The sequence below is a fragment of the Solanum dulcamara genome, chromosome 12 (assembly GCF_947179165.1).
Source record: "Solanum dulcamara chromosome 12, daSolDulc1.2, whole genome shotgun sequence".
NCBI lineage: Eukaryota > Viridiplantae > Streptophyta > Magnoliopsida > Solanales > Solanaceae > Solanum > Solanum dulcamara.
In genome coordinates, this window is record NC_077248.1 from 61,956,520 (window position 1) to 61,969,880 (window position 13,361).

Sequence of the window (13,361 nt, forward strand, 5' to 3'; positions counted from 1 at the left end):
CAAAAGGGAGTGTGTTCCTTGAATCTCATGATGCTAGTGACTCTTCTACTGATTCTAATAAGATGTTTAACTCATTTGAGAAGACTATTTTAAAAATAGGCAAGGAAAATGTGGTACAAGTTGTGACTGATAATGCAAGTGAGAACAAAAAAGCGGGTGACATGTTGAAGGGAGTGTTCCCGCATATTTTTTGGACTCCTTGTGCTGCTCACTGTATCAACTTGATGTTTGGTGACATTTTCAAAGGGTCCCCATATTCTACAGGTGAACTTGAGCCTTGATATTTAATATTTTTTTTTCAAACCACCAATGGGCTACATTTATGAAGCCATGGATAGGGCCAAAGAAAGTATTGAAAAGGCATTCGATTATGATGACAAGAAATATATGAATGTTTTCAAAATCATTGATACAGGGTGGACGGATCAACTTCATCAACCTTTACATGCAGCTGGATATATTTTGAACCCGGGGCTCTATTATAAAAATAATGAGATAAAGACTTTAACTGAAGAAGTGTGGTTGGGATATCATACATGTGTTGAGAGGATGATCTTAGATAAAACTTTGCAAGACAAAATAGGGGATGAGCTTGGTGTGTACATGAAAACTGATGGGCTACTTGGAATTGAGTCGGCCATTAGAGCTAGAACCTTAAGGTCACCAGGTGAACATTTCAACATTTAACTGTTAGAGCTTTAACTTTTAAGTTATTACATATTAACTTTTAAAATAATTCTTCTACAGTTGAATGGTGGATGTAATATGGTCATAATGTCCCAAACTTGCAACAATTTGCTATTAGAGTGCAAAGTTTAACTTGTAGCTCATTCGGTTGTGAGAGAAATTGGAGCGTGTATGAACATGTGAACCTATATTACGTTATTACTAAATTAAATGGTATCTTAGTTGTCCAAAGTCCTCCCATTAATTATTTTCTATGAATTCTATGGAGATTCATACTAAAAAGAGAAATAGGCTTGAGTTAAAATGCCTGAATGATCTAGTGTTCATCAAATATAATAGAACATTGGTGCGTCGCTACAATGCTCGCAATACCATTGATCCAATTTTGTTGGATAATATTGATGATGCAAATGAATGGTTAACTGGAGCACCCCAAAATCATGAAGATGAAGAAGTATATGAAGAAGAAGGTCTCACTTATGGTGAAGTTGCTACGGCTAGTGGTGTGGAGGAGAATATTTATGGTTTTAGGGGGAGTACTTTAAGGGGCAAGAAAAAAAGAGTAGCTACGGGTTCAAGTTCATGTTCAAAATCAAATAGAAGTAGAACTCTTGTTGATGAGTCCTCCGATGAGGAAGAAGATGAGGACCAAGTAGAAGTAGAACCCTTGTTGATGGCACTTCAAGAGTTTGAGGGTCTTGTTGAAGAATAGGATTTTGCTCTCTTTGTGATTTGGTTATGCATTTGCTTTATATGTTGTTACTTATGAGGATTATTGACTATCTAGTTACTTTTTAATCTAAGTCTTTTGAGTTCTTGATTATTTATTTATGCATATTTTATATTATTATACTAAATAACGCTTTTTCTGAAAAAAGCATGCGCTTCACTTCACGCTTCTCGCTTCTGTGAAGCGAGCCCCTGTCGCTTTTTTCTGCTTCTCGCTTCTCAAAACACTGCCTCCGCCTATAGGGCAGGCTGTGCCCACCATCTATATCTTTATCTCCCCATCCTATTGGGATCTGTCTCTTATTCCATATTCCTATACTAATTTAATTTGGATTAAGATTCCAAAATTTCTCAATAAATCACAATTATCCTCTATCGTCCAGACGATGGCCCGATTTTTATTTTGAAAAAGACTTGCAAGAGACTTTTAAACAGTTCTTTTCGATTTTTCAGGTCCACTTATCATATCAGGTGACACGGATGAAGCATCTAAGAGCAAGAAGAAGTTGGTTTGTAATCAACACTAAGAATGGACAGTTGTCTTCCAATGTCGAAAATAGCTAGCCATGTTGGTGGTCCCCTATAACTCCCTTTCATCCACGTGAACATAGAATATACTTGCACAAAAATTATGTTCGTTATTTTAATTTGTTTGTTTTGCCTCTTCTTTTTTTAATTTAAAGTAATATTATTATTTTTGAATAATTTTTGAATTTTAATTTTTTTATAAGATATATTTCAAATTAAATAATTTAATTCTTTTTACTTTTTTAAATTTTATACTAAATTAAAAGACAAATAAATTAAAATCAACGAAACGTGTATACGTTAAACTTGTTTCATGACAAAGCAAGGACCAGGGCATGACACTGTCATTGTAATTTTATATCACGTGTTTGTTTCAGGGTATCAGAACTAAACATGGCTGTGTGCTGTGTGCATCCTATTGATTTGACCAAAGCCTTACCATACAAAGATATGCTTAATTGTCTCACAAAAACTCTTTACCATTACACATGAATTCGTTTGATTAGGAGATAAATTATGTCAAATTTAGTTATTTATATATGATTAATATATGTATAATTATTTTATTTTTTTATTTATGTAAATTGATTTATAATTTATATATATTTTAGTTATGTGTGATCGTAAATTATTTTATGTTTCATTTTTTTTAATATAATTTAATTTGATACGAAATTTAATAAAAAGAAAGAAAGATTTTTAAAATTTTTTATTTAAAATAAGTGATAGATATTTGAGTTTACTATAAATTAATCCTTTTTCTAAGCTAATATATACAACTAGACTAGACTAGACTAATTGCCTAGTTGTTAATTTATCAATTAAAAAATAAAACTTCTCAAAAACGAGTCTTTCACATCCGAAGTCGGTTCTCAATTAAAAAAAATGTGAAACCAAAAGAGACTGTTATTGAGAAGTCTAATTGTTCTTAGAGTCTGTTTTAGATGAATTTATTTTAAGTAATTTATAAATTAAAAATTGCTTAAAAGTTTAAAAAAAAGTAAGTGTAGTTCAATTTATTTATTTTTTACTAATAAGCTGTTTTTAACTTATAAATTGTTTAAAATAAATTCATCCAAATAAACTCAATTATTTATTGGAGCTTATTTTAAGCACAAAATGACTTTAAGTTGACCAGTCAAACACTCAAAAAAGCTGAAAACAGCTTATAAGCAACTTATAAACCAATCCAAACGGACTCTTATTAAGAAAATTAAAAATGAAAAAAAAGGAGACTGAAGATGTAGGTACATATTGTAAAAAAACTAAACAACAATATGCAATTATCAACATCAACATGTTATTTGCTCTAAGCTTCTAAGTAAAGCATTTTTTAATTCTTCAGTCTCCATTCCTTGAGGAACTTTAACAACTATATCATGTAGCATGAGATCATTGACACTTGAGATGTTGGCATGGTGGATCTGTAGTTCAAGTTCTTGAAAAGCACACATCAATCTTGCTGATGGATAATTCATATTTTCTGATTGAACCCTAATCATGGCATCTTGATCTACCATCTTCACTTCAATCTCCACTGTCTGCTGGTGTTTGGTCGAAATGTAACACTACATGATGTTGAGATAAGTAGTTTGTAACATTTGAAGTGGGATTGTCTCCTAAACAGTTCTTTTGGGTCTAGTACCCCAGTGTAGCAGGCTTTAGTAGTAGTTAACACTACATGATGTTTAGATAAGTAGTTTGTAACATTTGAAGTGGGATTGTCTACCATCGAAAATTAAATGGAGGTTAGGCTATAATAATAATAATATATTAAGTGTAATCTCATAAGCAAAGATTAGAAAAATGTTGTGCATGCCGACTTACCTTTTTTAAATAAAAAAAATTCACCCTAGCTATTAGAAGTTTCTTCTTGCTGCAATAAATTAATGGTCAAAAATACTTTTTAACTATTTTGCGTGAGTTTCACACAGTAATTTACAAAATATAATTATTCAGTTCAAATGATTTTTGACCATTATCTCATCTCTATTGTTATTCTATATACTACTTTTAAGAGAAGAAAGCCTTACATGATCCCTGGAAGTGGTAGAGCTTTGATTGTCCACAACATTATCATTTTCCATTTTGAGTATTTTCTTATGCTCTGAATAATAATTGTTATGAACTTTTGATTCTAATTCATCTATTTTCCCTTTCAGTTCAGTAATATATGTCACAGCATCTGATAGCAATGTGGCTTTGTCCATTCTAGTAACGTTTGGAACCACGGCCCGCAACGCGTAGAATCGTGCGTTCAATCTCTCTCTTCTCCGCCTCTCCGCCTCTACATGGTTTTCGTGGTTTTCTTGTTTGTCGCAAATTTCTCTTGCCTTTCTCCCCCTTTTCTTCGAGATCTTGCTCTGTACAGGCAAATTCTGCATTTAAGTTCAAAATTAGTTTTCACTTTTTTTTGGAAATATTATTTCGGAAAATCGTAGAAAGTTAAAATTAAAAATTATTAAAAACAGAAAAAATCATTCTTTTTTAAAAAAAATTTAAAAAATAAAGTAAACAAATTAAACAGATAGATTACTTTTTTTCAAATTCCACCATCTAATGTCCCAATGCCCACTAACTTGAGACTTTTTTAGAAAAAGCAAGAATGATGCACATACATTCAATTAAATGAAAGAATATGCACCTAGCTAGTGTATGAACTAAAAAAGGACACATAGCTAGTGTATGAACTAAAAAAGGACACATAGCTAGTGCATGAGCTACAAAATCTTTCTTTTTAAAATTTCATGCTCGATCAAACTACATCATATAAATTGAGACAAATGAATTATTTTCTTCTTTTTTTTTTTAAATTAGGAGAATCTATAACATTCTCACTTATCTTTCAGCGTAATTTAAATCTCTTAATTTTGGTAGATGTGTTCAACCACTTGGGCTGACTCACTTGTCCAAGTAAATATTAGAGGTGTAACATATATCAAAGCCAAAGCAATGAATTCAGTTAAAGCAAACTCACCTCAAGTCCAACTCTGTTTTCCTGGGGTGTTATACCTACTACCACTTCACTTTTCTCTAATTCTTGATCATATTTTTCCAAACAAGTGAAAGGACTAAAATCATCAACTGGACCAATTTGATCATGATCTGAATAATTAAAGAACAGAGACTTGACTTGTTGAACCAAGTTCAAGTCCTGTTTAATTAATGTGCTCGAGCCCAGTTCGAGCACACCACTTGAAATTGGAATATATACCAAAGTATTAATACCATGAACATGATAAGCTTCTTTAGCCCTTTCACAATTACAAAACTCAAATTGTTGAGCCCCATTTAGCCACACAAAAGTACCACTACTAAAACATTTTCCAACAACTCCTTCACCAACACAAAAACACTGACCTAAAGACATCAAATAGAACCATTCAATGTCTTCATTATTTGTCTTCTTCATGTTTAAATGGCCATCACCCCATGTTAAAGAAAGACAATTATTCGACGATTGCCAGAAAATAACATATGCCCAATTAGAATAATAATATTCTGTTTGATTCTTGACAATATATTGAAGCCTTTGTTGAAGGCTTGATGATGGTTGTTGGTAATTTCCTTGATAAATTAAGGACAATGATGAGGAGGATGAGCAGGAAAAGATTGGTTTATCCATTTTTTGGTAATTTTTCTTGATGATAAGAATATATGAATAGTTGAAGCACGTATGATAAGGAAAACCAAGAAATCAGCTTATATACACGTGCTCATAGCCTCTTTATTAAAGATTTGTTACTTTCTCCGTGTCAATTTATGTAATGATGTTTGAATTACGAGAGTGAAATAATCAAAAAAAATTCAGAGATCTCCATTAAGACTTCCCTTTATGATATTACGCTTACCTCTTTTGTTTTGATTTTTTTTGTAACCATTCTTTAAATCAATTAAAATGAATATAAATTAATTATGATTTGACAAGTTTGACCTCCTTTATATTAATTTCTTCATATTATAAAAAGATAACTTTAAAAAAAAAATTAAAAATAATATTATTATATATTATATATAGATACACGTGTTCTTTTTACCAAACAAAAATTGAAGGTCTTTGTAAAGTAAAGTGAACTAATTTGAGGTTAGACCTATAAGGTTTGGTAGTGTGGACGTTGATTGTTCCTGGAATTGTCTTAAATGTGTGATTCAGCTACTTATGATATGCCTAAACGTGTACAGATAAGGGTAACTGGTTGGTCCTTATATAAATAAGCTCTTCCTGGCCTATTTTAGTGATGAACCTGTTCTTGGTGATATAAATGATGTAAAGACTGAATGCAATTGTGAATGTGGTATGTATGGATCGGGTGTCACATTTCGACACATATATGGATCGGGAGTCACGTTCCGACACAAATATGACTGAATTGGGTCCCCTGAGAGGGCCAATGATGTGTGTGTGGAGGGTTCCATGAGAGGAACTAATGATATATGTATTTTCGTGTAATAATAAGGTTGGTGGTAGATGAGCCATGGACTAAGAACTATAAATGAACTCCTGAGTTGAGGTGTGCTGGATATGATCTATATGGGATACTCATATTCTATATTTATACACTTAAAAGTTGATGTTTTTAGTTGGCAGAGGTGTTACCATTGTGATATTCATGAATAACTGAGATAGGGATAGTAGCTATCTAGAACTCAAGTGAATTGGAGAGCGTGGTTGTGAGACAATTATGTTTTATGTGGTGAGACAATTAGACCAACTAGTGAGGATTGGGCAACATCATTGAAAATTTAAGGTTGCTAGGTGGGGACTATTGGGATGATGGAATAATAGTAAGGTAGGTCTCTAACCCACAGATTTTTAAGTTGTGACTAGGGTGGTGGTGGAACCGTGTTGTTTAGGATGGTGAATACCCTAGGGTGAGAATAATGAGTGCACTTATTGGGCTGGGGTGACTGAATTGAGGAAGTTTAAGTATTATGATATCTCTTATTTTTCTATTCATATATTATGCGGTGGGTATTATATTGAACGATGATGCCTACCAATACGTGTTGTTTGTACTGATACTACTATTGCTATGAGACTTGGCATAGTTTGGTTGCAGGGTAAGTTATGTCTCGTATGTGAAGATGAAGGCGATCCTCCAGCAGCTTCTATTTGTCCTTTATCTTGGTGGAAGCTGGGTCATTGGTCTTTTATTTTATTTCTACTCTTAGTAGCTCTTGCACCTGTTTAGACTAGTATCCTTGGAGAATTTTGTAAAATTTGCATAAGCTGGTCTTCAATATAGTTTTCTTTAGAAATTTTGTTTAATTTATTCAAGTTTGTTTTAAATTTCGCCACTGTTCTTGTATAAGGGGTTAAGGGTTCTCCTACTTAGGGTGTATAGTGGGTGCCCGCACGGGCCGGTGGGTTGGATTGTGACAGAAACTTGGAGGGGGGTTTCTGAAATTAACCCAAATTTTTAATATGCATTGTAAATATTTTGAATTATTAATTATTGTAACTTATATATAGTATTTTTACGTAATTTTAAAATATGTAAATTTCATTTGGAAAAGATAGAAGATTTTGTGTCCAAATGTAAAGTCAAAAATTAACAAGTTCGAATATCGTAAAACAAAATATGTCACATAAATTTGACAAAAGGAGTAATGTTTTTTAAGTTCTTTTTCCATTCAAATTTATGTGACATATAGCCTATTGGGCTAGATTTCCAAAATTTTGCTTACGGTGAAGTGTTTTTCGACAAAATACTTTTAAAGAACAACAATTTATGTTTGGATAATTATAATATATCACATTAAAAATAGATATTTCTAAAATACTAAGTTAAATTACTAAAATGCTCATTAGAAATTGAAATCCATAGTTGATAAATCAATTTTATTTATGCTATGGGTCTATTTTGCAGTGAGTACAAATTTTCTTAAGTGTATCATTCCTTCAATGCAAGTTTCAACTTTCACTATAATAATAAATAAAGTATTTTATGATAAATATTTAGCAGCAATACTAATATGATTGTTGTTCAATTATAATTAACAACAATAATATGATATACAATATATTGGTAAAGTTGTTGTCATGTGATCAGGATGTCACAAATTCAAGCCTTGAAAACAGCCTCTGACAGAAATCTAAGGTAAGGGCTGCATATAATAGACCCTTATGGTCGGATCTTTCCCAGACCATATGCATAGCGAGAGCTTTAGTGCACCAGGCTGCCCTTTTATACTATTTATAATCAATATTTTATATAAATATCGCCAAATACTTTACCCAAACTATCTCCTTCTCCTCATTCAGTAACCATATCAATTTTTCCACAAAAATTGCATTCCACAATTTACAACTCATTATATTGTGACTACCCTATCTTTTTTGTTTGCACAGTTTTCCCAAGTTCTTCTGATATATTTAAGCCATATAATTTATGAAATTTTTAAAGATTGTGTACCTAAAAATATGACCAAATAATCTATACATGTCTATCTTAGATATTATTCTTTTTGAATAAATAAGCTTGGAAACAAAGTGATAGGTGTTCAAACGTCATACAAAGAAATTTTGTTAGTATTTTAATATGTTTATTATAATGCCATTTTTGGCTCTCAACCCAAATAATTGGAGTCAAGGACTAGGAGTATTATTTTAAGAGGATTTTTATAAATGTTACATCGTACAGTATATATGTGGACATAAAGGCTTTGTTTATGGTACCATGATTTCTTATTTTAATCCACTACCAGTTATAGAAGACAGAGAAGAACTGGAAAAAGTTTTCAATTAATCATCTTTTTCTAATAAGCTAATATATATCACTAGACTAATTGCCTAGTTGCTAATTTTATCAAGGGAAAAAAACTCAAAAATATCCCTCAATATTTATTTATTAGTTGACTTTATCCTTATCGTTAAAGTAAAGTTATTCTTACCCTCGTCGTGTACAAACTTATTATCCGTACTCCTTAATTGGATGGAAAGTTCCAAATCAACTAAAATTACTCAATTTCAATTAAAATAACCTAATTTTAACTTGATCCAACCAATCTAATCGTATAACCCATTTTATTTACCTTGATTAACAGGCAGCTTCAATAACTGATAAGGATAAGCTAAAAGGCACCTTCAATAACGACCTTTCCCCAGTTGGGCACTTACTTCTTCTTCTTCTTCATTTCTTGCATTGTGCTATAATTTTCCTCTTTCTTGTTGTCGATTAGTAATTAACATATTATTAGAAAAAAATAAGTGTTAAAAACACACCTAAATTATTCCTCGTTTTTTGAGTTTCATATCTAAACTATTGAGAGTATGAGTTTCATACCTAAATTATCACTTCTTAGTTTGAGAAACACATCTCAGTGGTGTGTGTAATACACTCTCTATTTTTTGATTTTTTTTTGCCACATGGATATTTTATATTGATAAAAATTAAATAAACTATTAATATTAGTTAAAAGTTAAAACTAAAGTATTTCTATCCCCAAAAAAAAAATTATTTTTTTAAAAAAGTTATTTTTCTCACTCATGTGTATGTATCTAACACAATATGAGAAAAAATTGAAAGCGGAGGAATAGGTATGGCGGGGTAGAATTTTAAAATATATATATATATAATATAATATCTAAATTATTATTCGAAGGGGGAGGGGGAAGATGAAGTAAGAATTTTTTTAAAAAACTTTTATAAAATAAATTTAGAAAATAAAAATAAAATAAAAAATATTTGGGAGAGGGGGGGGAGTATGGTGAGAAAAAGTAGTGGAGTGGGGTAATAAAAATATTTTATAATTTTTTTGAAGGTGGGATAGTAATACTTTAATATTTAATTTTAACTAATTCTAAGAATTTATTTAATTTTTGTCTAGGTGGAATATTTTGTCTATATGGAGTGTGATGTGACAAATTTTTTAAAATGAAAAAGAGAGTGTAACACACACACTATGGTGAGAGTGAAATAAAAGAGAGAGATATGTTTCTCAAACTACGAAGTGATAGTTTAGGTATGAAACTCACACTCTCAATAGTTTAGGTATGAAACTCAAAAAAGTGAGATAGATTAGGTGTGTTTTTGACACTTATCTCTATTAGAAACAAAATTGAAAAAATGTTGTTAATCAAGGTAAATAAAATGGGTTATATGATTACGTGGGTTGGATTAAAATTGGTTCATTTTAATTGAAATTTGATAATTTTAGTTTATTTAGGACTTTTCATCCAATTGAGAGGTACGGACGACGAGTTTGTAAACAACGAGTGTAAAAATAACTTTACTTTAACGGTAAGAATAAAGTTAATTAATAAATGAAAATTGAGGGGTATTTTTGACCTTTTTTTTCCTTTATCAATAAAAAATAGAACTTCTCAAAAATAAGTCTTTCACATCATGAAGGTCATATGAACAACTTTAGAATTTTTATTAAGAGGGGTGAAAAATGACAATATAGTATTTAAAATTTGAACTTGAAATCTCAATATGAATTTTGAATCCCAAAACTATTAACTCAGCCTCTAGTGTTTTGGGGATTCAAAATCTCAATCTCTCTCTCTCCCTCTCTCTCTCTCTCACACACACACATTCCAAACCCCCTCGTGACACCCTAGATCCGGCCCCTTCAAGAACTTGAAAATTAAAGATCAAGGGCGTGTTGATACAAAAAAAAATATTTTCTTAGAAAATAAGTGATCAACTCCTTATTTACTTTCTAATGTATAGTAAGTAGGTAAGAAAATAAATATATTCCAAAAACATTTATATATAATATAGCAAAATATTATTGGTATGGGAGTAGGGCTTCGAGGTTGGCAGGGTGGTGGAATGGTCAAGGGGTGGGGGTGGGATATTGGATAGATGAGGAGGAAACAATGAACTTGAAATATCACTTATAAAACTTATTTTTCCTACTTCCATTAAAAAAGTCAATATTTTCAATTTAATTTTAAGAAACTTGTTTTTATACAAAAAAAAATCAAAATATTTTGATCATCCAAACATGCAAAATTGAAATCCATACCAAGCACACCCTAAGTTAGGATTTATTCTGTCCCCTAATTTGATAATACAAGAAGGAATATTCCTATCAATGCAAACGTAGCATGAATATATAGTAAGAAAAAGTGCTCAGTATTAGAATTTTGTGATATACATGTGGTTTATTTTCTGATCAGTAAATATGAAAAAAATGATAATGCATGCAATAAGTATATATATGTATACGTTCAATTTAATCTTAGGTAATTTTGTGATAATACATGTAATTTATGTATACATAAATATAGTGAAATTTGTTAATCCAATATAAAGTTATAAATTTTTCATATATATTTGGTTTAGGTATACATTTTTAATGAACTTAATACAACATAGAAAGTATTTTAAAGTTTATAATTTGCTAATTTATTTTTAATTATGCAAATTCCAATTATGTATATTTATATTTATGCAATGGGCTTAATCAGCAGCCTTTGTTTTGGGCTTTTGACAGAAGCCTTTCGTTACTTTCTTGAATTGCTAACCAAAAAATAAGAGTAAACATTACGTGCGATGGCCATTATTTGGGCATGCTATGACGTTTTTAGTCATCAATTGAAAAGTAATAAATAAATAACCATATTTTAATATGAAAATAAAATGCAGACAAAAATACAAAAAATAGGAAAGGACTTATAAAGGTTTCAACGTCATAATTGGTTACTTTCTTTTGAACTTATAAAGGTTTGAATCCTATGAAGTTTTACTTGGTTTTGAAACTCTAATAAAAATTTAATGAAAAAATTACCTAAATATACATCTTATTTTATCATAATTTCTAAAATTTTCTATCATTTAAAAAAAATTCTAAAATCCGCTCTCGGATATATTACTCCACTCTCGCTAATACATCCCTCCTCTCTCGGATATATCCATCTGTATCTGAATGTCCTATACCCTCTCTAATACATCCCTCCGCTCTCGAATACATCCCTTCCCTATGTGTCCGGATGTCTGCTGATATATCCGAAAGTTCAGTAAGATATCCGAAATTCATAAATTTTAAGGAATTTTTGTAATTTGAAGAAAAAAAGAAAAATAATGCAATTAGCTCTTAACACTATGAGATTTATGTAAATTACACAAATTTAAACCCTATGATATTTTTCTTGATTTTGAAACTCTTAACATTTTTTGAATCTCATGATATATTTTTATAAAAATTTGAACCCCGTAAATTCTTCTTTGATTTTGAATTCCATAGTGTTTTCCTTGGTTTCCACTTTGGTTATAGTTCGAATTTCAGTAATATTTACTGGAGTTGTTATGTATTTTAATTTGTGGATACTTTTGTCCAAATGATTTCCATGTCAAGAGAGTGACTAATATTACGTAATATTAAACAAATAGTTTTGAAGTGGTGGAAGGCACATGGAAATTCTAAAACCAAATCTGTTTTTCAAGTTGTTCATATCATCATATTATGGTACATCTGGAAAAGAAGAAACACAATAGTGTATAAGGAGTTTTTTTTCTTCTTTTAATTTTCCATTCGGTATTCGGTATTCATATTGGAGTCCGACTAAATCGGATTCACGCTGAAAAGTCTCATATTGGGGATAAAACGCTCCCTAACAAAACAACTTTGTATCTAAGAAAACTCGAACCCGAGACCTCTTATTAAGAAAGTGTATAGGAGATTTATTGTGTTGGAAAAGTAATTCCTGAAATAAATGTCACAATTCATAATGTCATTACAACTAGTCTAGATACCCACGGAGGAGTATCAGCCTATCTCCCCAATAAAATATTACTTCATACGAGCGCATAGTTGTGTATCGATCGGTTCGGTTCGATTTTAAAGTTTATCGGTTATCGATTTGTAATTTGTAGACATGTTAAAATGTTATAAAATCATTAAGATATTGGTTTATCAGTTATCGAATTATCGGTTATTAATCGTTATTAATTAAGTAATCGGTTTAACCGTTAAAATTTGACACACAATTTTTTTTATTAAAAATCACTTAAAAAACAAGCTGACAAACCAAATGAATCATGCACATGAATTGATAGATTGTATCTTGTTTCAAAGGAAACACTCTCTAAATCAAAGACTTTATATGTGAAATGATATAAATATAATCAATGACATCCCAACCTATAAAAATGGAAAAACAACCAAATATCTCATATATATATCACATCCCCAATCACGTCAACAAGTTCCAAATGATACTGTTGACTTCTGTAAGGTTTCGATGTACAATTTAAAACCTTATATCTAAAAGCGAGTAGTTGAATTTTAATTTTTTTTGTCTCGTTGATTAAAATTGTTGAAAAAATATTTTCTCTAGGAAGACAAGTATCTTAAAAATTAAGAAAATAACTTTTTTACTAAATTAGGGAAAACAAGTTCTATTAATGACACTCCATATTGATTGTGTCCTTCACAATTTTCAATACGTTTCCTCTTAACCCCAT

At 30.6% G+C, this 13,361-nt stretch overlaps 2 protein-coding genes across 3 annotated transcripts; one reads left to right on the top strand and one right to left on the bottom strand.

Moving 5' to 3' along the window:
- The first annotated feature begins 330 nt into the window (after nt 1-330).
- LOC129875819 (uncharacterized) lies at nt 331-1,508 on the top strand. The gene is made up of 3 exons (XM_055951048.1): nt 331-659; nt 806-866; nt 956-1,508. The coding sequence occupies exons 1-3, from the start codon at nt 331-333 to the stop codon at nt 1,397-1,399; spliced, it is 834 nt and encodes a 277-aa protein (XP_055807023.1). The 3' UTR covers nt 1,400-1,508.
- A 1,680-nt stretch (nt 1,509-3,188) lies between these two features.
- LOC129876729 (transcription factor MYC4-like) lies at nt 3,189-5,633 on the bottom strand. 2 transcript variants are annotated; one of them, XM_055952220.1, is made up of 3 exons: nt 4,922-5,633; nt 3,978-4,322; nt 3,189-3,512 (listed from the first exon to the last, which is right to left on the bottom strand). In XM_055952220.1, exons 1-3 carry the CDS (start codon nt 5,567-5,569, stop codon nt 3,237-3,239), a joined length of 1,269 nt encoding a protein of 422 aa, XP_055808195.1. In that variant the 5' UTR covers nt 5,570-5,633; the 3' UTR covers nt 3,189-3,236. The 2 variants fall into 2 exon arrangements, with proteins under 2 accessions (XP_055808195.1, XP_055808196.1); XM_055952221.1 differs by having other exon boundaries at nt 3,411-3,669.
- Nucleotides 5,634-13,361: the final 7,728 nt, after the last annotated feature.